This window comes from Esox lucius, chromosome 14 (genome assembly GCF_011004845.1).
Source record: "Esox lucius isolate fEsoLuc1 chromosome 14, fEsoLuc1.pri, whole genome shotgun sequence".
Lineage (NCBI taxonomy): Eukaryota > Metazoa > Chordata > Actinopteri > Esociformes > Esocidae > Esox > Esox lucius.
In genome coordinates, this window is record NC_047582.1 from 35,848,057 (window position 1) to 35,872,800 (window position 24,744).

At 44.5% G+C, this 24,744-nt stretch overlaps 2 protein-coding genes across 4 annotated transcripts in view; one reads left to right on the top strand and one right to left on the bottom strand.

Annotated features, from left to right (window-relative positions):
- large1 (LARGE xylosyl- and glucuronyltransferase 1) overlaps window positions 1–4,309 on the top strand; it is a 98,276-nt gene extending 93,967 nt beyond the window's left edge. For both annotated transcript variants that reach the window (XM_010902599.4, XM_034296929.1), the window contains exons 12-15: window positions 546–824; window positions 1,278–1,424; window positions 1,708–1,903; window positions 3,020–4,309. In XM_010902599.4, coding sequence (XP_010900901.1) covers window positions 546–824; window positions 1,278–1,424; window positions 1,708–1,903; window positions 3,020–3,217 — 820 coding nt within the window. In that variant the 3' untranslated portion in view covers window positions 3,218–4,309. The remainder of the gene's footprint in view (window positions 1–545; window positions 825–1,277; window positions 1,425–1,707; window positions 1,904–3,019) is intronic.
- A 5,373-nt stretch (window positions 4,310–9,682) lies between these two features.
- LOC105029311 (stimulated by retinoic acid gene 8 protein homolog) lies at window positions 9,683–23,757 on the bottom strand. 2 transcript variants are annotated; one of them, XM_020053186.2, is made up of 9 exons: window positions 23,667–23,757; window positions 23,178–23,355; window positions 22,307–22,382; window positions 22,009–22,090; window positions 21,041–21,205; window positions 18,870–19,134; window positions 17,276–17,337; window positions 11,782–11,890; window positions 9,683–10,111 (listed from the first exon to the last, which is right to left on the bottom strand). In XM_020053186.2, exons 2-9 carry the CDS (start codon window positions 23,349–23,351, stop codon window positions 10,037–10,039), a joined length of 1,008 nt encoding a protein of 335 aa, XP_019908745.2. In that variant the 5' UTR covers window positions 23,352–23,355; window positions 23,667–23,757; the 3' UTR covers window positions 9,683–10,036. The 2 variants fall into 2 exon arrangements, with proteins under 2 accessions (XP_019908745.2, XP_019908744.2); XM_020053185.2 differs by lacking the exon at window positions 9,683–10,111 and adding an exon at window positions 10,837–11,317.
- Window positions 23,758–24,744: the final 987 nt, after the last annotated feature.

Sequence of the window (24,744 nt, forward strand, 5' to 3'; positions counted from 1 at the left end):
GGTCAGGGTTATAACACTTGGTTCGGTCGGGGGTTATTACTCTTGGTTGGGTCAGGGTTATAACACTTGGTTGGGTCGGGGGTTATTACTCTTGGTTGGGTCAGGGTTATAACACTTGGTTGGGTCGGGGGTTATTACTCTTGGTTGGGTCGGGGGTTATTACTCTTGGTTGGGTCAGGGGTTATAACACTTTGTTGGGTCGGGGGTTATTACTCTTGGTTTGGTCGGGGGTTATTACTCTTGGTTGGGTCGGGGGTTATAACACTTGATTGGGTCAGGGGTTATAACTCTTGGTTGGGTCGGGGGTTATAACTCTTGGTTGGGTCAGGGTTATAACACTTGGTTGGGTCGGGGGTTATTACTCTTGGTAGGGTCGGGGGTTATAACTCTTGGTAGGGTCGGGGGTTATAACTCTTGGTTGGGTCGGGGGTTATAACTCTTGGTTGGGTCGGGGGTTATAACTCTTGGTAGGGTCAGGGTTATAACTCTTGTTAGGGTCGGGGTAATACATTCTTTTAACTCCAGTGTCTGTGTCTCTGCTGAAGGCTCCAGATGTTGGAGGCCATCTGTAAGCACTGGGAGGGCCCAATCAGCTTGGCCCTTTATCTGTCTGACGCTGAGGCTCAGCAGTTTCTCCGCTACGCCCAGGGGTCCGAGGTGCTGATGGCCCGGGGGAACGTGGGCTATCACATCGTGTACAAGGAGGGCCAGTTCTACCCTGTCAACCTGCTCAGGAATGTAGCCATGCGACAGGTCAACACACCATATATGTTCCTGTCGGATATCGACTTTCTGCCCATGTACGGCCTCTACGAGTACCTCAGGTGAGACGGACTGTCACGGCAACACCGCTACTGTGATGTATAATGCTTTTATTCAATGTCACACTGTCACAGAGCAGCGTCTGTGGAGAGAGACTAACTCCTGGAGCTTTTGGATGAAGTTTTTTATTTTCATTTTTGCTTTTGTGAACTAAAGTATTGTGTGTCTGCCTGTTTGTCCAACATTATTATTTAAATACATCAGTCTCAGTGTCTATCCCCTATAGGAATATATTAGAAAACATTTCTGTAATGTCTCTGTTTCCTCTTGGAATACTGTATCTTATGATAATGCATCTGTAATGTCTCTGTTCCCAATAGGAATACTGTATGTTATGATAATGCATCTGTAATGTCTCTGTTTCCTCTAGGAATACTGTATGTTATGATAATGTGTCTGTAATATCTCTGTTTCGTATGGGAATGCTGCGTGCTATAATAATGTTTCTGCAATAGGAAGTCTGTGGTGCAACTCGACATGGCTAACAGTAAGAAGGCCCTAGTGGTTCCGGCATTCGAGACGCTCCGATACCGCCTGTCCTACCCCAAGTCTAAGGCTGAGCTGCTGTCCCAGCTGGACATGGGAACGCTCTTCACCTTCAGGTAATCTTTGCTGAGTCTCTGATCTGATCTTTCTGAAATGTTCAGACTTTGATACGCAACTAGTGAATACTAGTTGTGCCCAGGCTAATCTGAAAAGGATTAAGAATTATATTATTTCAATTATCTGGGAATCCAGCTTGGGCCACTACGGTTCAAGCTCTGAGTCCTGACCACTAGTCATTACCTGTTGTGTTACTAGCAGAGAAGTGCCTCACCTTTCCTTACTAGATGCTGTCTGGAGATGTAAGTACACTTAGCGATTGATAATGTTGTCACCTGCCAGGTACCATGTCTGGACGAAGGGTCATGCTCCCACTAACTTTGCCAAGTGGCGGACGGCAACAACGCCGTATCGGGTGCAGTGGGAGGGCGACTTTGAGCCCTACGTGATGGTGAGGAGGGACAGTCCGGAATACGACCGCCGATTCGTTGGTTTCGGCTGGAATAAGGTGGCTCACATTATGGAACTAGACGCACAGGTATGACTCCTCTCACTGTCCGTCTATACTGAACACTCCTGTATTTACCCTGTCCATCTGTACTGAACACTTCTATATCAACACTATACTGGACACTCCTGTATTTACCCTGTCCATCTGTACTGAACACTTCTATATCAACACTATACTGGACACTCCTGTATTTACCCTGTCCATCTGTACTGAACACTTCTATATCAACACTATACTGAACACTCCTGTATTTACCCTGTCCATCTGTACTGAACACTTCTATATCAACACTATACTGAACACTCCTGTATTTACCCTGTCCATCTGTACTGAACACTTCTATATCAACACTATACTGAACACTCCTGTATTTACCCTGTCCATCTGTACTGAACACTTCTATATCAACACTATACTGAACACTCCTGTATTTACCCTGTCCATCTGTACTGAACACTTCTATATCAACACTATACTGAACACTCCTGTATTTACCCTGTCCATCTGTACTGAACACTTCTATATCAACACTATACTGAACACTCCTGTATTTACCCTGTCCATTTGTACTGAACACTTCTATATCAACACTATACTGAACACTCCTGTATTTACCCTGTCCATCTGTACTGAAAACTGTATTTACACTCGTTTCAACTCTCCAACTTTTGGTCTTCACTCATCTTTCCATCTTTTTGTCTTTACTCATTCATCTATCCATCTCTCCGTCAGCTAAATCCACCAGTCTCTCTGCCCCTCTTCTCGCTATAAATCCAGACTTTTCATTTCTCCGTCCAGACGATTCTGTCTTCCTGTCTCAACATGAAATATCAACTTTCATCATTGTTTTGTTATCAGACATAATCATAGGGATGATCCGTATCTCATTTAATGTCGGAACTGGTCAATAAGTATTGATTAGGCTGAAGATGTTTGCCTTAAGAAACCTTGTAGATTGTGTTTGATGTTATTGGTTCACTGTTAATCACACTACAGGCAGAGGGTTAAGCCTTTTCAAATTAACATTGGGGGATAAAACTGCCACCTGGGATTTGTGCTGTTCTAGTTTCTGTTTACGTCTCTTCTGATTCCGCCTCTCATCCTGGAGCATGGGTAATTATCTCTCCCTCTCACTCTCCTCAGGAGTATGAATTCGTCGTCCTTCCCAATGCCTATATGATCCACATGCCTCATGCGCCCAGCTTCGACATCACCAAGTTTCGCTCCAACAAGCAGTACCGTGTGTGTCTGAAGACCCTGAAGGAGGAGTTTCAACAAAACATGTCTAGACGATATGGCTTCGCCGCGCTCAAGTACATGACTGCGGAGAACAACAGCTAGCCACCACTGATGAGCCGGACACTCTGACCCCTGTTAGGACTACACTCTGACCCCTGTTAGGACTACACCACCCATGACCCCTCCTCCGAGACACCACATGGGGGGGGCTAGGTACAGGAGGGACAAAGGGCTATGGATCTAAGGATGGATTGCCCACATAGGGAGTCAGAAGTAGACAGATGTTTCCTGTCATTTCAGAATAGACAAACTAAGGCCACGTTTACACAAGCAGCCCAATTCAGATATTTTTTCACACACTGGACTTTTCACCACTGCTGTGATCAGATTGTTCCAAACGTCGATCAGTGGAACCCAATTCAGAATCGGGCTGCCTGTATGAAAACAGTCTTAGACCCCCCAATATTCTCTGACCTTTCAGCCAACCAATCAGGGCTAAGGTTGGAAACTTGTTAACGCTACCCTTTAGTTTAGGGTTATGACCTTTGGCCTAACCAGTGTGAACCAATCGGGGTGTAACCAGGGTGGCCGATTCAAATACCTTAGCCAACAAGGTAAAAAGTATGTCATTGTGCCTTTGAGCAAGGCACGTAACTCTGATTGCCATGTAAGTGGCTCTGGATACCAGTGTCTTCTAAGTGACTCTATGTAAATGTGAGATTGTTATCCCAAACATTGTTCTTCCCACAGAGGACGGAATGGGACCAGCTTCTCTGGGAGATGCTGCTGGCTGAGGAAGCTGTGTAGGTTTTACTCAGTGTTACGGTAGATCGTTTCCTCTAGATGTGGATGAGGAGACAGCGGCTGTGTTTGGGACTGCCTGGAGCGATCGACAGCCTTCTGAAACACCGTGAGACTGGCTCTGGCCTTGGACCTGGAAAGCAGACTGACTTTTGTTCTTTCCTTGTGCCACGCCAGGAAGGCCGGCCAATCACTCCCGGCTGTTAATTGTTGGGCAAAATGTAATATGTGTGTTTGTGTGCGTGCGTTTGTCTCCCGTAGAAACGCACAGCAAGTGCTAAGGAGAGCCAACGATAGCTCTGAAGCATCGTGTGCTTACATAATGTCAGCACACTGAAATTGGAAACCTTTTTTGTGCAAAAAAAATAAAACAATAAGATGATTTGACTGACAGACAGACAGCACATTCAGTTTTACTTTTCAGAAAAATGCTAATATGTTCCTCAGAGATAAGAGACAAAATGTTCAAGCCACAACAGCAGAATCCAATGCATGTCGGAGCACATCATGGAAATGTCATCTGGAAGATTGACAGTTGGGTTGCTTCCAAAATAGCGCTCTATTCCCTATGTAGTTGACTGATTTTGACCAAAACCTAATGAGCCCTGTGTAGAGGTAGTGCAATAAATAGGGAATAGGCCACCATTTGGGGCACGTTGTGAGAAATTCCGTCTGCTACTAAATATATTTAACGTCTGATATTGATCAAAACTAATCCCCCGAGTCCTGTGACAGCACAAGGACTGCTGGAGGTCATTCACACAATCTGCATTCTGGATATCTGCACTTCTGCTTCATGACAGGACCAGGAAGTGGGTGTCTTATTTGATGGATGTTTTTGATTAGATGGGTTCGGGGCCTATGAATGTACATAGATGTGACATTCTTTGCAGTGTGCTAGGATGTACTTTGAATAATTATTTGAACTGTTAAGACACACTCCTTAACAGCCTTGCTCCTTCAGTCAAATGTTGTCCTTCAGGGTCACGATGCCATGTCAAGATCTTCCATTATAACTCCACCCATTTCACCACGCAGGAAGTGCAGCTCATCATTTCCCATTTTATCAGTGTTACAAATGTCATCATTTCCCGAGGGGAACTAAAACAAAACTGGACACCAATGTGGGACGGCTGCGTGAGGTTGATCTAAAAGACAGTGTTTCTAACACAAATGTGAGAGACGGGTAGAACAGAGATAGACACATTATTATATTACATTATGGAAATGATATCTGAACAGGTCATCAAGAGGGATCAGACCGTTCATTCTACTAACTAAGAATATTACACGCTACTTCAAAATGAAGACTGCCATGATAAGACTGCCAATGCTCTCATTCACCATAATAGGAACTCTCTCTGTCCATCTACAGTATATGATCCCACCCAGTTGACTATGTTGAAACAGTGATATCCACGCCTAAACGTTTTATAAAGATTTGTGTCTCCTGTCCATACATCACAGAGAAATCAGTAGGTGGTGACATCACTGGTTGCCCAGTGAGAAACCTGGTATTGGACCAGGGCTCACCTGTGTGGGTGTGTCAGGGTTTTTTGATTCTGTACAAAGCAGGGGAGGATTTGTGACTAGTGTGTTTGTGTGTATGGGTTGTTGAAAATGTGGTCTTGTTTATGTGGATTAATTTCTGAGATTTTGTGAATGAGGTCTTGATTATGAGGAGTTATGTCTGAGGTGTCGTGTCTGATGTCTTGTGTATAAGTAGTTGTGTCCCACTGTAGTGACCCAGATAAGTTGGGTCACTACAGTAACTAAGACCGATATGATGCTTCTTCTTCCTGAATAAAAGCTGAGATGGATACTACACTGCTCAAAAAAACACAATCCCAGTATAACACCAAGTCAATTAAACTTCAGGGATATCAATCTGTCCTGTTAGGAATCATAAGCGAATCAGTGTCACTTGTTTTGGTGCAAATGAAAGTGACAACAGGTGCACTGAAGAGGCAAGAGCAAGACAACCCCCAAAAAGGGAATGGTTTTGCAGGTGGTGGCCACAGATAAATTGCTCTCTCCTTATCCCTCCTGACTGATTCTTCTCTAGTTTTGTGTTTTGCTAGTGTCCTTGTCACTACTGGTAGCCTGAGGCAGTACCTGCAGCCCATTCTGGTTGGACAGGCAGTCCAGCTCCTCCAGGATGACACATCGATACATGTTGTCGCAAGAACGTTTGCTGTGTCTCCCAGTAAAATCTCAGGAGCATTGAGGAGATACCAGGAGACAGGCCGTCATATGAGGAGAGCTGGATTAGACCGTAGAAGGGCATCAACCCAGCAGCAGGACCGGTATCTGCTCCTTTGTGTGAGGAGGAACAGGAGGAGCACTGCCAGAGCCCTACAAAATGACCTTCAGCAGGCTACTGGTGTGCATGTTTCTGACCAAACTTTCAGAAACAGACTCCACAAGGGTGGCATGAGGGCCAAACGTCCTCTAGTGGGACCTGTACTCACAGCCGATCACCATGCAGCTAAATTGGCATTTGCCAGTGAACACTACAGTTGGCAGGTCCGCCACTGGAGCCCCGTTCTCTTCATAGATCGGGTTCACACTGATCAGGTGACAGACGTGAAAGAGTCTGGAGATGCCGTGGTGAACCTTATTCTGCCAGCATGACCGGTTTGGCGGTGGGTCAGTAATGGACTGATGAGGCGTATCCTTGGAGGGTCGCACAGACCTCCATGTGCTAGCCAACGGTACCCTGACTGCTGTTAGGTACCGGGATGAAATCTTCAGACCCATCGTCAGACCTTACGCTGGTGTAGTGGGCCCTGGGTTCCTCCTGTTGCAGGACAATAACCGGCCTTGTGTGGCCAGAGTGTGTAGGCAGTTCCTGGATGATGAAGACACTGATGCCATTGACTGGCCCTCATGTTTCCTAGACCTGAATCCAATTGAGAACCTCTGGGACGTTGTGTATCAGTGCATCCGACACCGCCAAGTAGCGCCACGGACTGTCCAGGAGCTCACTGATGCCCTGATCCAGGTCTGGGAGGAGATCCCCCAGGACACCATCCGCAATCTCATCAGGAGCACGCCCAGATGTTGTCGGGAGTGCATACAGGCACGTGGGGGCCATACACACTACTGAGTCAGATACAAGCTACTGAATCACAATGTATTGCCGTGATGAAATTAACTCACATTGGAACAACCTGTGATTTCAGTTGTTAACGCTGATTTTCAGTGTGAGTTTGAATCCAGCCCTCAATCGGTTGGTGATTTCGGTTTCCATTGACCGTTGTTACGTCATTTTGTTCCCATCTAATTACACAATGTACAGTAAAGATTCTGATCTTTAATATATTTAAGAGCTGATGTGTGATTTAAGTGTTCCCTTCATTTTTTTGAGCAGTGTGTTCCATGTTTTATCCATCCTTCTGTGTGGTCGCGGCTACACAGTATATAATATATTATGAGAGACAGCTCAGCGGGCCAGTTTCCCAGACAGATTAACCCTAGTCTGGGACTACGTTGTACTCAACAGAGAATCTCGATTGAAATGGCCTTAGTCCAGGACTAGGCTTAATTTGTTTCTGGGAAACCGGCCATATATGAACAACCAGGCCTCTCTGAGAAACAGAGGGAGACCTCGGAGTAGCAGGACATAGAGTTTCCCTTTGTCATCAACCCCGCTCACTCACTAAATTACATTATGTCCCTGACTGTAGGAGGAACACACACACACACACACACACACACACACACACAGCCCCATCTATGGCCATCACTGGATACCATCTCTCTTATCCAACAGGTAATTAAACATCTTGAAGGAGCAGCTCATTGATGTATTGTAATTCATTAATGTTGCTGGGCTTGGCCTTCCCATAATGAATGAGCAGGATGTAAGGAGTTTCCAAGAGTGAGCTGGTCTGTACAAGGTAGGCAGGAAGAGGCACTAGCATGTCTTACATGTTAAATTGGATTGGACCTTCAGTATAAAGGGGAGACATGAATGCCAAAAATGGGCTAATTGTCCACTAACAAATGCCAAGAGACATTTAATACTACAACTGCAGTGTTTACAAAATATAAGGTAAGTAAATATACATCCTAAATTAAAGTAAGTAAACTAAAATGCCAAACGAAAAGGTAAATGAGCTGCAGTTATGACACCTCAAACCTTGCAACAATAAACACATTTTTGAATTCTTAGAGAAAGACCTCAAAGACAAGACTCAGAGTATCTATGCACAGAAAAGCTTGCTATGTTCCTAACTTTTGGGCTGTGGTTGACATAAAGGACCACTTCTCACTAACACTACAGCACTGAGGGGTACAGCACTGAGGGGTACAGCACTGAGGGGTACAGGACTGAGGGGTACAGGACTGAGGGGTACAGCACTGAGGGGTACAGGACTGAGGGGTACAGCACTGAGGGGTACAGCACTGAGGGGTACAGGACTGAGGGGTACAGGACTGAGGGGTACAGCACTGAGGGGTACAGGACTGAGGGGTACAGCACTGAGGGGTACAGGACTGAGGGGTACAGCACTGAGGGGTACAGGACTGAGGGGTACAGCACTGAGGGGTACAGCACTGAGGGGTACAGGACTGAGGGGTACAGGACTGAGGGGTACAGCACTGAGGGGTACAGGACTGAGGGGTACAGCATTGAGGGGTACAGGACTGAGGGGTACAGCACTGAGGGGTACAGCACTGAGGGGTACAGGACTGAGGGGTACAGGACTGAGGGGTACAGCACTGAGGGGTACAGCACTGAGGGGTACAGGACTGAGGGGTACAGCACTGAGGGGTACAGCACTGAGGGGTACAGGACTGAGGGGTACAGCACTGAGGGGTACAGGACTGAGGGGTACAGCACTGAGGGGTACAGGACTGAGGGGTACAGCACTGAGGGGTACAGGACTGAGGGGTACAGGACTGAGGGGTACAGGACTGAGGGGTACAGCACTGAGGGGTACAGGACTGAGGGGTACAGGACTGAGGGGTACAGCACTGAGGGGTACAGCACTGAGGGGTACAGGACTGAGGGGTACAGGACTGAGGGGTACAGCACTGAGGGGTACAGCACTGAGGGGTACAGGACTGAGGGGTACAGCACTGAGGGGTACAGCACTGAGGGGTACAGCACTGAGGGGTACAGGACTGAGGGGTACAGGACTGAGGGGTACAGGAGTGAGAGGGAACAGGAGTGAGAGGGAACAGGGTCTGTGGATGGAAAGGGCCCCCAACAGTCGATAATGCCACTGAACAGTCCAAGACCACCAAAGCGTCAATATAAATGACTGTGATCATTCTGTTTTCTAAACGCATGAAGACGTGTCATGGAGGCAGATTGACCCCACCACCGTTTATTGGATGCACATCATTTTCAGTGCTCATCAATAGAAACATTTCATTCGGCAGCTCTCCTCGTTAACATTGGGTAAATCCCACTGGCGTGGCGACGACCGAGCCTTGATGCAAGACGTCCTCACAGCGAATCCTGCCATGGATTAACCTTCTGACTGTGATAACAGCATAGAAACACACAACAGAAAATAAAAAACAATTTTATGAGAGGCCCCCACCCACCTCACTTCCTACATCTCGATTAGTTACCCTGCTGGTAATTCCACGGGTATCTGTCCCTCTGTAGTGTGAATGTGAGGCCCGGGAAAAGACAGGGCCTGTTCTGTAAGCTAAACCGAATGCCTGTGGGGAGGAAGGTGTTCTCAACAGACTGGACACATCTGGGGGAGGGTTGGGGACGAGGTAAAAGAGACATCCAGACGTGGGCTCATGTGATCTTTATTTATAGGCCGTTAACACAGCCAGTGAGTCAGAATCCTGTAGAATGTGAAGGCATCATTCCTCACTGTCAGTCTGAGCCGGGCTCAGATTAATAGTCACATAAGAGATGCCTGAAGAAATAGTGATTCTGAGGTTGGTTCGTTAAATGGCTGAACAATGATACACATTAAAGACAACACTTTTTCTAACCTAACCAGAACTTTAAAATGTTATATAAAAACATGAATGTCAGAGTTTTAAAACCTACATTATAAAAAAGATTAAAAAGAGCAACAGTTAAAACCTGAACATTAAAGAACCCGCATTATTAGTAACAAGCATTTGCAGGCAAACTAGACATCATCACATGTCTTCACTGTCAAAGGACTCTGAGCACTGGAGAAAGTTCCCCTCACTGTCGGTCAAGGCTGTCGAGTCCTAAAAAAACAGAGGAACCGTTAGTGGCTGGAGAGAATTGGGTGGCATTGACAGGACTTACAGTACATCAATGTTTTATTTAACCTTTATTCAACCAGGAAAGGCACACTGAAAAATCTCTGTTTCAAGACAGGACTTGTTCTGCCTTATTTCCACATTGAAAACAGACAACTTTAGGGCTGCAACTAACAACTATTTTGATAATCGATTAATCTGTCAACTACTACTTTAATGAATGGGAAAAACTATCAACACCAGAATTAAATTAAGTGATTTATTTAAAATAAATGAAAGTATTCAGTGGTTTGCTTATCCTTTTACAATGCCTTCAATAAAAAAAAAAAAATGTAGACAGTATTTATATAAACATTTGCAAAAACTAAAATGTTATCAAATAATTTTCAAGTCTGTTGGAAAAGCATTCCAGGGCATCATGAAGCTGGTTGATAACCTTTTGACTGATACTGTAAATGTTCACTGTAATGCATTTAAATGCCTCAACATTTCTGTTGTCGAGATATACAGGACTAAATTTGACACTAATGAGTTAAATCATCAGTAACGTCGCGAACACTTACCCAGAGCTGCTCAACTAAACACAAAGTCAACGTGCTCAAGTAGACTTGACGTTAACTCACCCATGCATCCAAGATTAAATACTTCTCAATAAAAAAAGAACTCAATGAATGAAAACTAAAATGAATGACGGATTTGTATTATATAAACGTACCATGCAGAGCCCTATTAACCTGCTGTCATCATGGCTACAACACGTTTTCTTTACATGCTCATGCGTTACACTCTGCCTTGCAAATTTAGCATTTAATTAAAGTGGTCCCGTACTTTTAATGTTTTTGGTCGTAAGCGACTTTCCTCCCTTTTTTCATGAGTCTCTTGTAGACACAACTAATTGATAACATTCTTTGCAAACAGTTTTTTATTATCGACGTTGTTTCAGCCCCAGTAAAACACAGATCACTATCATAATAACAGCAAACTAAAAACATTGACAGGTCAAGGAATCAGCCTCACAGTTTCTTCATCACTGATTAAAACACAGAGACAAATCCCACACAACCATACCAACAATACGGGGACGTTTATTATCCGGACGTACGGAAAAACTGTATCTCCACCGCCTGTTCTCCCGTCTACACTAGAATCACCAGGCCTTTCAAACCCCGAGCATCCACCAGAGCCAACGACCTTTGGCGACATTAGCATACGAATCGTCCATATTAGCAAGGACATTCCCCTCCGCAGCATCACCACCCAGCCAGAGCATCAGTAGCACACATAACAAAATAGTTTCAGCTAAAATTCAGACAGATGATGGGACGTTTGACAGGAATGTGTAATACTTCTGTTGAATTTTTGAAGATATCGTTTTATATTCCGTTAAAATAATAATGAATTTGTTGAATTGTCAAGACTTTCATATACACTTCGCTAATAATTATTTTGAGTCATACATTTGATGAATTACATAAGCAGATATTTTGGTAAAATAAGCAGTGAAACTTCATAGACAGATGTTTGATATTTTCTCCCCTAATGAAAAACAGTAACGTGTAATACGTTTGTTGTATTACATTTCACCAGAGGGGAGGGTTTTGAGAAAAGACGTATTATGTCCCAGCACGTCACGCTGAGCTGTGACCCAGACGAACCTGGGAAAGCTTTGACGTCTCCATCTGAGTCTTGACGAAGAACATGATGTTCTTGTAGATCTCTCTGAGGTTCTCCAAGTCAACGGATTGTGGCAGGGACCGGACAGAACTGGAGAGAAGACACCCACGCATAGGGTAAACACACACGCCAGATAATTTATCAATTTTCTATGACTCCCGAAACTTTAACACAAAGACAAACCCTAACTCACGAGTCTACAAAACCATTTTTAAAAGTTAGGACTTGCAAAAAGGTACAACATAAAGGTCTACAAAGCAGAAAGGCAGGAGGCATTATTTAACCGGCAGTCTACTTGAAACATCCATTTCTGAACACATTGATGTATGAATAATACAACACACTCTACATTACCCTCTACATTACCCTGACTATTATTGGAACTCCCAGACATTCTTATGAACCAAATCTAATAGAATCACATTTATACAGATATCATTATCAGGGCTGTGTCAATTGAAGGCAGTGATTCAAGTGAGTGATCATTTGATGGATTTAAATTTGACAAACTGCTATGGTAGAGGACAGGCATGTTAATTCATAACCACAACAGACAGACAGATAACGGTAGAGAACAGACATGTTAAATCATTACCACAACAGACAGACAGATAACGGTAGAGAACAGACATGTTAAATCATTACCACAACAGACCGAAAGATAAAGGTAGAGAACAGACATGTTAAATCATTACCACAACAGACAGACAGATAACGGTAGAGAACAGACATGTTAAATCATTACCACAACAGACCGAAAGATAAAGGTAGAGAACAGACATGTTAAATCATTACCACAACAGACAGACAGATAACGGTAGAGAACAGACATGTTAAATCATTACCACAACAGACCGAAAGATAAAGGTAGTGAACAGACATGTTAAATCATTACCACAACAGACCGAAAGATAACGGTAGAGAACAGACATGTTAAATCATTACCACAACAGACAGACAGATAGCGGTAGAGAACAGACATGTTAAATCATTACCACAACAGACAGACAGATAGCGGCAGAGAACAGACATGTTAAATCATTACAACAAACCGAAGAATAACAGTAGAGAACAGACATGTTAAATCATTACCACAACAGACCGAAGAATAACAGTAGAGAACAGACATTTTAAATCATTACCACAACAGACCAAAAGATAACGGTAGAGAACAGACATGTTTAATCATTACCACAACAGACCGAAAGATAACGGTAGAGAACAGACATGTTAAATCATTACCACAACAGACCGAAAGATAACGGTAAAGAACAGACATGTTTAATCATTACCACAACAGACCGAAAGATAACGGTGGAGAACAGACATGTTAAATCATTACCACAACAGACCGAAAGATAAAGTTAGTGAACAGACATGTTAAATCATTACCACAACAGACAAAAAGATAACGGTAGAGAACAGACATGTTAAATCATTACCACAACAGACAAAAAGATAACGGTAGAGAACAGACATGTTAAATCATTACAACAACAGACCAAAAGATAAAGGTAGAGGACAGACGTTAAATCATTGCCACAACAGACAGACAAATACAATATAGGACAGTAATGTTCAAAAATGACCACAACAGACAGACAGGTATGGTAGAGGACAGGCATGTTAATTCATAACCACAACACAGACAGACACGTTAAAGGACAGACAACAGATAGTGGAGATTAAAGTTCTGAATGTCTAAGTCCTACACACACACACACACACACACACACACACACACACACACACACACACACACACAGTCACTCAGCCAAGTTTATTACTGAATTACAACAAGGAGACACAGCACCAAATGCCTCAAGGTTATTTAAGACTACCTGGACTCTGAGGAACAGGATAGTGGAGAAGAGAGAGAGAGGGAGCTTTGAGAGGAGAAAAGAGAGGGAGCTTTGAGGAGAAAAGAGAGGACAGAGGAAAAAAAGTGACATGAAGGAGAGAGAGGAAAAAGACGGAGGAGGTAAAGAAGAGAGTTGTTGCAATAAGGAAAGAGGAGATAGGAGACATGGAGAAGAGGGAGAGCGAAAAGGAGAATGTTCTCCCTGGAAACCTCATCAATACAGTATTACTATGTGAGCTCCCCGCTGCCCAGGCTGCCACAAAGAGTCGCTACAGAGCATAGAGAGGTTAACATTGTTAAAGGCAATCAGTCCTGATGACCTAATACTTTAGCGAAGTTAGACACGTGTCTCCGGTTTTTACATCTAAATTAATTCCCGCTACCACTGGCTCATTTAGAATGCTAAATAAATAAACTTGTCAGGTGTCATCAGAGATAAATCTCCCGGTATGGGGTCTGACCTGGCTAACACAGGCAAGGTTTCTGCAACTATTTTACGTTATTGAATGAAACAGCTGGCAATTAATTAAATGTGAATTAAATGAATGGAATTTAACTGAATAACACCACTACTATGCTCAGGTAGTGGGGAGCACAAAGTTGGTGGAGGTCTGTCTGTGTGTCCTTCCTCTCCTCCTCCACCCTGTTGTGTGTCCTTCCTCCCCTCCTCCACCCTGTTGTGTGTCCTTCCTCTCCTCCTCCACCCTGTTGTGTGTCCTTCCTCCCCTCCTCCACCCTGTTGTGTGTCCTTCCTCTCCTCCTCCACTCTGTTGTGTGTCCTTCCTCCCCTCCTCCACCCTGTTGTGTGTCCTTCCTCCCCTCCTCCACCCTGTTGTGTGTCCTTCCTCCCCTCCTCCACCCTGTTGTGTGTCCTTCCTCCCCTCCTCCACCTTGTTGTGTGTCCTTCCTCTCCTCCTCCACCCTGTTGTGTGTCCTTCCTCCCCTCCTCCACCCTGTTGTGTGTCCTTCCTCCCCTCCTCCACCCTGTTGTGTGTCCTTCCTCCCCTCCTCCACCTTGTTGTGTGTCCTTCCTCTCCTCCTCCACCCTGTTGTGTGTCCTTCCTCCCCTCCTCCACCCTGTTGTGTGTCCTTCCTCCCCTCCTCCACCTTGTTGTGTGTCCTTCCTCCCCTCCTCCACCCTGTTGTGTGTCCTTCCTCCCCTCCTCCACCATGTTGTGTGTCCTTCCTCCCCTCCTCCACCCTGTTGTGTGTCCTTCCTCCCCTCCTCCACCTTGTTGTGTGTCCTTCCTCCCCTCCTCCACCCTGTTGTGTGTCCTTCCTCCCCTCCTCCACCTTGTTGTGTGTCCTTCCTCCCCTCCTCCACCCTGTTGTGTGTCCTTCCTCCCCTCCTCCACCTTGTTGTGTGTCCTTCCTCCCCTCCTCCACCCTGTTGTGTGTCCTTCCTCCCCTCCTCCACCCTGTTGTGTGTCCTTCCTCCCCTCCTCCACCTTGTTGTGTGTCCTTCCTCCCCTCCTCCACCCTGTTGTGTGTCCTTCCTCCCCTCCTCCACCTTGTTGTGTGTCCTTCCTCTCCTCCTCCACCCTGTTGTGTGTCCTTCCTCCCCTCCTCCACCCTGTTGTGTGTCCTTCCTCTCCTCCTCCTCCACCCTGTTGTGTGTCCTTCCTCTCCTCCTCCTCCACCCTGTTGTGTGTCCTTCCTCTCCTCCTCCTCCACCTTGTTGTGTGTGTTTGCTGATGCATGTGTGTCAGAGATTCAGATGTGTGTGTAGTTATATCAGGTGTGTTTAAAGAAAGAGTGTGTATATACGTTCTGCTCCACTCTGTGTGTGTTTTTGTGTGTCTGTGTGTGTATGTGTCTGTGTCTCTGTGTGTGTGTATATGTGTGTACATGTGTCTGTATGTGTATATGTGTGTGTGTCCGTATGTTTCTGTGTGTGTGTGTGTGTGTGTGTATGTCGGTGTGTATATGTGTCTGTGTGTGTCTGTATATGTTTCTGTGTGTGTGTGTGTGTGTGTATGTCGGTGTGTATATGTGTCTGTGTGTGTCTGTATATGTTTCTGTGTGTGTGTGTGTATGTCGGTGTGTATATGTGTCTGTGTGTGTCTGTATATGTTTCTGTGTGTGTGTGTGTGTGTGTATGTCGGTGTGTATATGTGTCTGTGTGTGTCTGTATATGTTTCTGTGTGTGTGTGTGTGTGTATGTCGGTGTGTATATGTGTCTGTGTGTGTGTGTGTGTGTGTGTGTATGTCGGTGTGTATATGTGTCTGTGTGTGTCTGTATATGTTTCTGTGTGTGTGTGTGTGTGTGTGTATGTCGGTGTGTATATGTGTCTGTGTGTGTGTGTGCTGAAGGTGATTGATGAGTTCAATCCGGATGCTGCAGACACTCTCCATTAGAGATACGTGAGGAGACTCAACCACACACCAAACCCCAGGGGTAGGTACACACACACCTCAGGGCAACACACACACACACACACACACACACAGACACACCTCAGAACAACATACACACACACACACACACACACACACACACACACCTCAGGGCAACACACACACACACACACACACCTCAGAGCAACATTTATTCACTTCAGAGCAACACTCACATACACACACCTCAAAGCAACACACACACACACCTCAAAGCAACACACACACGCCTCAAAGCAACACACACACGCCTCAAAGCAACACACACACGCCTCAAAGCAACACACACACGCCTCAAAGCAACACACACACACACACACACTTCAGAATACACTCCTCAGAACAACACACAGACAAACACACACATCAGAACACATATACATAAACACATCCCCTTTACCCCAAGTCCTCCCCTCCACCCCCCCAGTCCTCCCCCTCCACCCCCCCAGTCCTCCCCTCCACCCCCCAGTCCTCCCCTCCACCCCCTCAGTCCTCCCCTCCACCCCCCCCAGTCCTCCCCTCCACCCCCTCAGTCCTCCCCTCCACCCCCCCAGTCCTCCCCTCCACCCCCCCAGTCCTCCCCTCCACCCCCTCAGTCCTCCCCTCCACCCCCCCAGTCCTCCCCTCCACCCCCTCAGTCCTCCCCTCCACCCCCCCAGTCCTCCCCCTCAGTCCTCCCCTCCACCCCCCAGTCCTCCCCTCCACCCCCCCAGTCCTCCCCTCCACCCCCCAGTCCTCCCCTCCACCCCCCCAGTCCTCCCCTCCACCCCCTCAGTCCTCCCCTCCACCCCCTCAGTCCTCCCCTCCACCCCCCCAGTCCTCCCCTCCACCCCCCCAGTCCTCCCCCTCCACCCCCCCAGTCTTCCCCTCCACCCCCCCAGTCCTCCCCTCCACCCCCTCAGTCCTCCCCTCCACCCCCCCAGTCCTCCCCTCCACCCCCCAGTCCTCCCCTCCACCCCCCAGTCCTCCCCTCCACCCCCCCAGTCCTCCCCCTCCACCCCCCCAGTCCTCCCCTCCACCCCCCCAGTCCTCCCCTCCACCCCCCCAGTCCTCCCCTCCACGCCCCCAGTCCTCCCCTCCACCTGTCAGGGACTATATACAAAGAATTACTGTTTAACTAAATTACTTCATCATCCTTTTTCAGGGATACTTCAGAATTATGAACTATCCTAGTCAGATGATCTCCTAGATAATATTTCTATTCATCATTACTGTACCTGTCTTCTGTAGCAGACAACATCTCTTTATTCACCACATCATAGGCATCCTGGAACAAGTCCTGGCAACAATCATTAAATACAATCAATATCCTAAAACACAATCAACAACATCAATCACAATCCAAAAACAACAAACGCAATCAACAACATAAAACATGATCAACAACAACACACTGTCAACAAAAACAACAAACATACAATCAAACAAGAAACCAGACAAGCCTAGTTCAGCCGGCCTGCAACAGAAAGCTTCGCCCACGTGAAAGGCTTTGTTGTTAACCACTACACCACAGTACATTTGCTGGGTGTCAGTATAGCCTCTTGTCTCTATCCTGAACAAATCCTCTTTAGCTACTGGCCATTGTAACAGTTAATTGGCCATTCGTGAATGACATTGATACAGTTAAACTGACTAATGTTTCTTATTAAGTTTACCTCCACCACAAATAGCGTCTATGTATGGTGTTTGCCACTGGCCGTTTTAACAGCGTATTAGCCAGTAATAAGCTTTACCGGTATCTACTAACTTACTGGAATAGTCATAAGAATTGAGCAATTGCTACCGAGTCTGCCACAGCTATTTCATTTCATGGCAAATTTAACCTTTTCATCAAGTGAAAAGACGAGAGAATCGTGAAATCTACCAGAAATAATTAATAAATGTTGTTGCTCTCAATAGATTCGAACTTAAGTCTTCCACATGAGAGGCACTGTCTTTAACCACTACGCCACAACATTACATGTTTCAGCAGTCGCTAGACTCCATTGAGGATTGTGTTAAACTGACTAACGTTTCTTATTAAGTTTACCTTCACCACAAATAGCGGCTATGAACTCTATTGTTTTGCCACTGGCGGTTTGAACAGCGTATTAGCCAGTAACAGGCTTACTATTATCTACTAACTTCCTAGGAATAATCATATAAATTGAGCAATTGCTAGCGAGACTGAAGATGAACTATTCCATGCCAGAACCGGTCGCAATATAACCGTATACAGTTTCAGTAAAGGCTTACTATAATGTTTCTTACTGTATGTTAAGCCAGCAAATGTGTTTGTCTATCCTGACCCAAAACACATTCACAAATCCACCAGAAACAGTCACAATATAACCGTAAACTTTTTTTTTCCAATGACGTTTTCATCTATTCGGAATAATTCATAATACCTACTTCGCTTCACCTGCGAGGAGATACGAACTTGGGACCTATAGTTTACAGGTCTGCTTCTCTAACCACCATGCTACTTAACAAGGGTGGGTTGGTCGCTCGCTCGCTCACTCAGTAAGAGACATTTGCTCTTCTTGGCTAAAAACAACAAATACAAAGCGAATATAAACACAAACATTAAAAACCCAATCAACCGCAACAATCAACAAAAAAAACAACAACAGCTCAAAAACAGATCAAAACAGCTAACATAATCAACAAAAACACAATCACAAACAGAAGACAACAAACACTATATAAACAACAATAAACACAATCAGTAACCCGGTCAACAACAACCTGAAGGAGATTCCAGGACTCTGCACTTCTGAGCCTCATCAAGTCCTCGGGAAAATACAGCACAGTGTTGGGACCTCCACTAACCTCCTCATCACTAGGAGGAGAGCCTGTACCCTCCTGGCTGCCTGTCTTGGGGGAGGGGAGGAGGTGGTTGTTACATCCAGGACCCGCCCTGCTCGGAGATCTCTGCAGTGGGGAACAGGCCTGGTACGCTGCCCGGCGTTCTGGAGAGAAGCTGTCCCACAGGCCCGAAATGGCTTCAGACACGACTGGTAGACCAGTCTGTCGCGGGTTCAACACCCCACTACAGACTAGCTTGTCTATTGTCTGCCTGTAAAACAACAGGTACCTGGGGGGGGGGGAGAACAGAGGTAAGACATACAACACTGACAGGTTTCTGATCTGCTTAACAGTGGAAACACCTGAAAAAAAAACAGGAAACCGCTGTGTTCAGACAGTTGACACAGTGGTCAAAGCCTGCCGTCATCTGGAAGGAGAGAAATCAGAGAAAACTGGCTTCAACATCCCACAGACGACTCTCATGACATGGCCACCTGACGACATTTGAACTTTTCAGTCACAAGTGAACAGATACATACATACATACATACATACAGGATGATGAGAAAGCAACACCTTATTTCATTATGAAGGAGAAAACAGACATACCATCAGTGCTGTTCATTTGACTTGTTTTTGTTGTTATTGTTATATATGCACATTTTATTTGTTTATTTAAGGTTGTGTTCATTAAAACCTGCATTAGGGAAACTTTTACCTTTCATGGCAACAGGGTGCCATCTTTAATGTTGATGTTATTATTTTAAAGTTTATGCACACAAACAGCACTTAGTGCTGCTAATTTTTTTTTGTTGCTTGTTGGATTTCAAAACTTGGTGAAATTATTTCAGTGTATCAGTACTTTTTGAACATTTCCACGATAACACAATGCCACGATAACACAATACCACGATAACACAATGCCACGATAACACAATGCCACGATAACACAATGCCACGATAACACTGGTAACCGTGATCATTTTGGTCACTATAATCGTGATATGAAATGTTGACACCATTTCATCTCTAATCATGTCACATACACAGGACCCAATCCCTACATCATATGTAATACACAGGACCCAATCCCTACATCATAATGTAATACACAGGACCCAATCCCTACATCATATGTAATAAACAGGACCCAATCCCTACATCATATGTAATAAACAGGACCCAATCCCTACATCATATGTAATACACAGGACCCAATCCCTACATCATATGTAATACACAGGACCCAATCCCTACATCATATGTAATACACAGGACCCAATCCCTACATCATATGTAATACACAGGACCCAATCCCTACATCATATGTAATACACAGGACCCAATCCCTACATCATATGTAATACACAGGACCCAATCCCTACATCATATGTAATACACAGGACCCAATCCCTACATCATATGTAATACACAGGGCCCAATCCCTACATCATATGTAATACACAGGGCCCAATCCCTACCTCACATGTAATACACAGGACCCAATCCTTACATCATATGTAATACACAGGGCCCAATCCCTACATCACATGCAATATACACAGGACCCAATCCCTACATCATATGTAAACAAGGCCCAATCTCTACATATGTAATACACAGGGCCCAATCCCTACATCACATGCAATTTACACAGGACCCAATCTCTACCTCATATGTAATACACAGGGCCCAATCCCTACCTCATACGTAATATACACAGGGCCCAATCCCTACCTCATACTTAATATACACGCCCACGTTTTCAATGAATCCCAGTGACAATCCACAACGAATACAAACATTTCACATCAGCAGGGATAAATCTGAATCTTATTGCCACCTTTATGGAGGTTCTTTATTAACCATATCATTTATAACCTCTTCTTCACCGCTGTGCCGGGAAAACAAATGAGGCCATCATCATCGATTTCCATGGTCAGTAATCCTGCGCTGTTCCATCATTATCAGGTACTCTTTAAGAACCCATCATAATTACACATGTGTCCTTGTTGCCAAGTCCTGCTGACCCACATAAAGACCAGCACTATATCACGGTTCTACAGACAGAAACTTTTCAACGGTAACAAGAGGTCTAATAGAAATGTTCTTCGTACATGAGACGACTTGTGAGGTGGTTCAGTTCCAGGGCACCAAAAAACTCAAACTACGCTAGTGTGAGTAAGTCTCCCCACCCTTCAAACTCCAGGATGTTAGGAAGAGAGCCGACAGAGGTCTGAGAAGGGGCTGAGTCATGTACACCTTCCTCCACAGAGTCTTCATCAGTGGTGTCAGTCTGGTCCTCTCCATCTCGGCCACTGTGGTGTATCTGACCAACTGACCTTCTAGAGCGTGGTGAGCTGGGATGGGGGAGGAATGGGGGGAGATGGGGGCAGGGTGAAAGAGAAATAGAGGCGGGAGAGGGACTTACAATTTCAATGTGTCATTTTATTTATTTACTTGTTGCAACGACTGTAAAACACCCTGGACACTAAACACCGTAACCAAGATGTAAACATTTTCCATGGATTCTCAGTACTATTATTTCAATGAGCCCCAGACCTCATTTCTATCTGCTTAAACATAACTAGCGATGTCCCTTTAGTATGCAATATATTAGGCCACATTTCCCAAAAAACATTAAACCTCATAACAATGAAATGAACAGATAAATGTTTTCAGATAAAAGCTTACAATATCATTTAGTATTGAAGTATTCCAAAATGACATCACATAAGGGCTCGTGCATAGAACAATGCAATTCATTCTATAAATAATAATTTAGGAAACAATCCTTGTTTTTGTCGGCTTCTGGTTATTAACTCAAGCAGTGATGTCATCGTTGTGGCTTTCCAATTGACATCGAGAGGACTTCTAACCGATTATGTGTCCGAATGCATCGTGTTCCCATTGAAACTTACATTATAAAAAGAGGCTCATTGACATCTAGGATTACATAATAGATGGTTTTAAATAAATAAGTAACTTGCATCATGAGTAAGTCTTGCATAACTAACTAGTTGTTTTTCAGGATCGGTGGAAACACCATAGCTGGCTGTTGTTCAATAACATGGGCAGATGCTGTCCCCTAGTGTCCGTCTATGCTAACTGCAGGTTGTACGCAGCATCTAAAGTGGCTAATGGCGCAACAGACAAACCGCACCTACGGTGTGAATACAGTCGACGGTACTCCTCCCGCACTTCATCCAGTTCGCATGGCCCATCCTCGTTTCCAAGAAAAATCCCTAAAAATAGGATACAAAACACTGACCCTAATGCTAATCACCAGTAATAGAAGAGGTTAATGGACAACCTAGCTGTTGGCTGTACAAGATACATTGACTTGTATCCGCATGCCTTATCCCATTGTGACTATATAGTGATCGATTCAAATATTATTGACCTGTCAACACATTATTCATCAGTGCCCACAGTTGGTCCATTCACACAGAGCGGCTCACCCTTCAGTAACAGCAGCCTACTCAGATTGGCCTCCTGCTCTATAAGGAATCCTTTGGCATGGTCCAAAATCTTCCACTAAGAGGTAAAAAAAAAATATTCTTAAATTTAACCTCCATACATTTCCATACAAAATGGTGGTGGGCTAGATGTATATATAATTGCAAAATGTACCGTCGTTTTCACTGCATTTAAATTGAGTCCCGATCGCTAGAACCAGTCGATAACAGGGCCACGTTAGGTACATCTGCAGGCCACTTCACATAAAAAAGTACACTACGGTTTAATAATACAGTAACTTACCAAATTATTTATTTAAAATTATGGCATATGGCTAAAGCCGCGTTTTCAAGTGTAGGTGTGCTGTTTAGGTTAGGGGCTGCATGACATGTACCCTAACATTGACCGCAGGCCTGTTCAGGTGGATGACTGGCAGATCTCATGTAGGTCAGGTGCAGTGGACTGTTCACTGGAATGAGCCTGGTATCACGCGCTGAACTCTCAAATATTCCTAACTACGTTGCATACCCAGCCTTCCGGTTACACGCCATTCACCGGGGTAGGACGGCCTACTGTGTGATCAACCGCGAATATTGCCGAAAACGTAACACGCTAAGCATGTCTGACTCTGGGTTACAAACAATGACCAAACTGACATAAATACAATGACCATGCCCACGGTGGAATATTCTTTTTTTGGAGGGGGATTTTACAATCAAAACAAGGTGACAACTGAATCAAATACAGATATTGGCTTAAATGACCTACTCCCAAAAACTCCGCTTGCAATAAGAAACGTACCCAGGAAGCTAGCTAGTTTCATAAGCCCTCTATTTTGTACATTTTAACATCCTAACGTGACTTGCGGTCTACCTTTGCCGGCATCTTCTTGGAAGTGGGACAGACAACGGTTTTGAGCATCTCGAACAATGTGGCTAGGTTAGCCCGGTGTCTGGCCTGCAAAGCCCGCCTTCTCTCCTTCTGTTTCTCGTCGACGTCCCGCTTCCTCCGAAGACCGCGTGGACCAGCGCAACCACTCCTGAACATGCTCCTAGTTGATGAATATGACACACACACACACACACACACACACACGACACTTGAGCGGATTTTCTTTGCATGCGTTTATGTGAAACAAACGGTGTGAGATGTGGCTAATACTACGGCTGATGATTAAATAGCAGCCAATGCAATTGCTAAATGAAGCTGTCTATTCAGTAGTGGATGTATTGTATCGCTGGATTAGCTATGTGGCTAGGTTAGTTATTTTGGCAGGTTAACTGATTAGCTAGCTACTTGATTTGTTTAAACTTGGAAGTATAGCAACATACCTAATAGATAATACATTGTAATGTAACTCACCCTTGAATATGTCGGAAATCTGACCACGTTTTTTATGAGAACTGGTAGCAGTGTAGCTAGATGTTATTTTTTGTGGAGGGAGAACGTACCGTGATTGGTTTCAACCGTCCAATTAGCAGCTGCCTGTATTTCAAATTTAGGACAAGACTCCTGTCGGTCATGCTACCGTTCACTGTGTTTTTGCTGTGTTTATTACGGTCTGATATTGGAAAGATTGGGAACACTCATAATAACATGTAAACAAAACATAATAATAAAAGGAATTGTGTGTTATTATATTTGTTCAGCAAAATTGACAGAAAAGGAAAATCAGATCGTTAATTCTTATTTTTCTGAATATGACGGTGGTTATTTTCACTAAGCGCTTCTTCATTTGGTCGAGGTGTTCGGTATTGACGAATTTCTTCTTGCAAGGTTTTTCATTATCCACTCCTAATTTGCCTATCAGAGAGGATTACATATATGGAAATGTAATAACTAGGAAATGTTTCCCTACCAGATGGATTTATGGATATAAGATATCCAGTCAAGAGTGAGCATATGTCTGCTTTTACAGCCACCAATGTTTTTTTTTACCAGATTCATTGACTCTTATTTGATTTTATTGAGTCAATCTAAACTCTGGATAGACTGAATTTCATATCTTCCCCAAATTCTCACACAACATGAGGATTGTGTCACTTTGGCTCTCGGCTAATCGTAGTAATTAATTGGGTCTGTAATATATCATTCCAGACTTAATAAATATATACAGTCTGAAATATATATATATATATATATATAAAGCCTGAATATTATACAGGCTTTATTTCTCTTGAGATGCCGTTGATTTAGCCTGGTGCAACTGGTTATACATCATCAAGAGGTGGACACCAATACACTAATGTTTTTTTTAAGTCTGTATTAATTGTGTAGGCCTGTTTCGTTTCATAAAGATGGCATGAGATAATATGTACATGGATGGTCTCAGTTAGGCTACCGATGCTGGCACAGATGTGATGATATGAAAAGCAAAAGCGACCTCTTTCAATCTGTATGACAAATAAAACTGTGGTAAATGTCACCAACTAGTGGGACA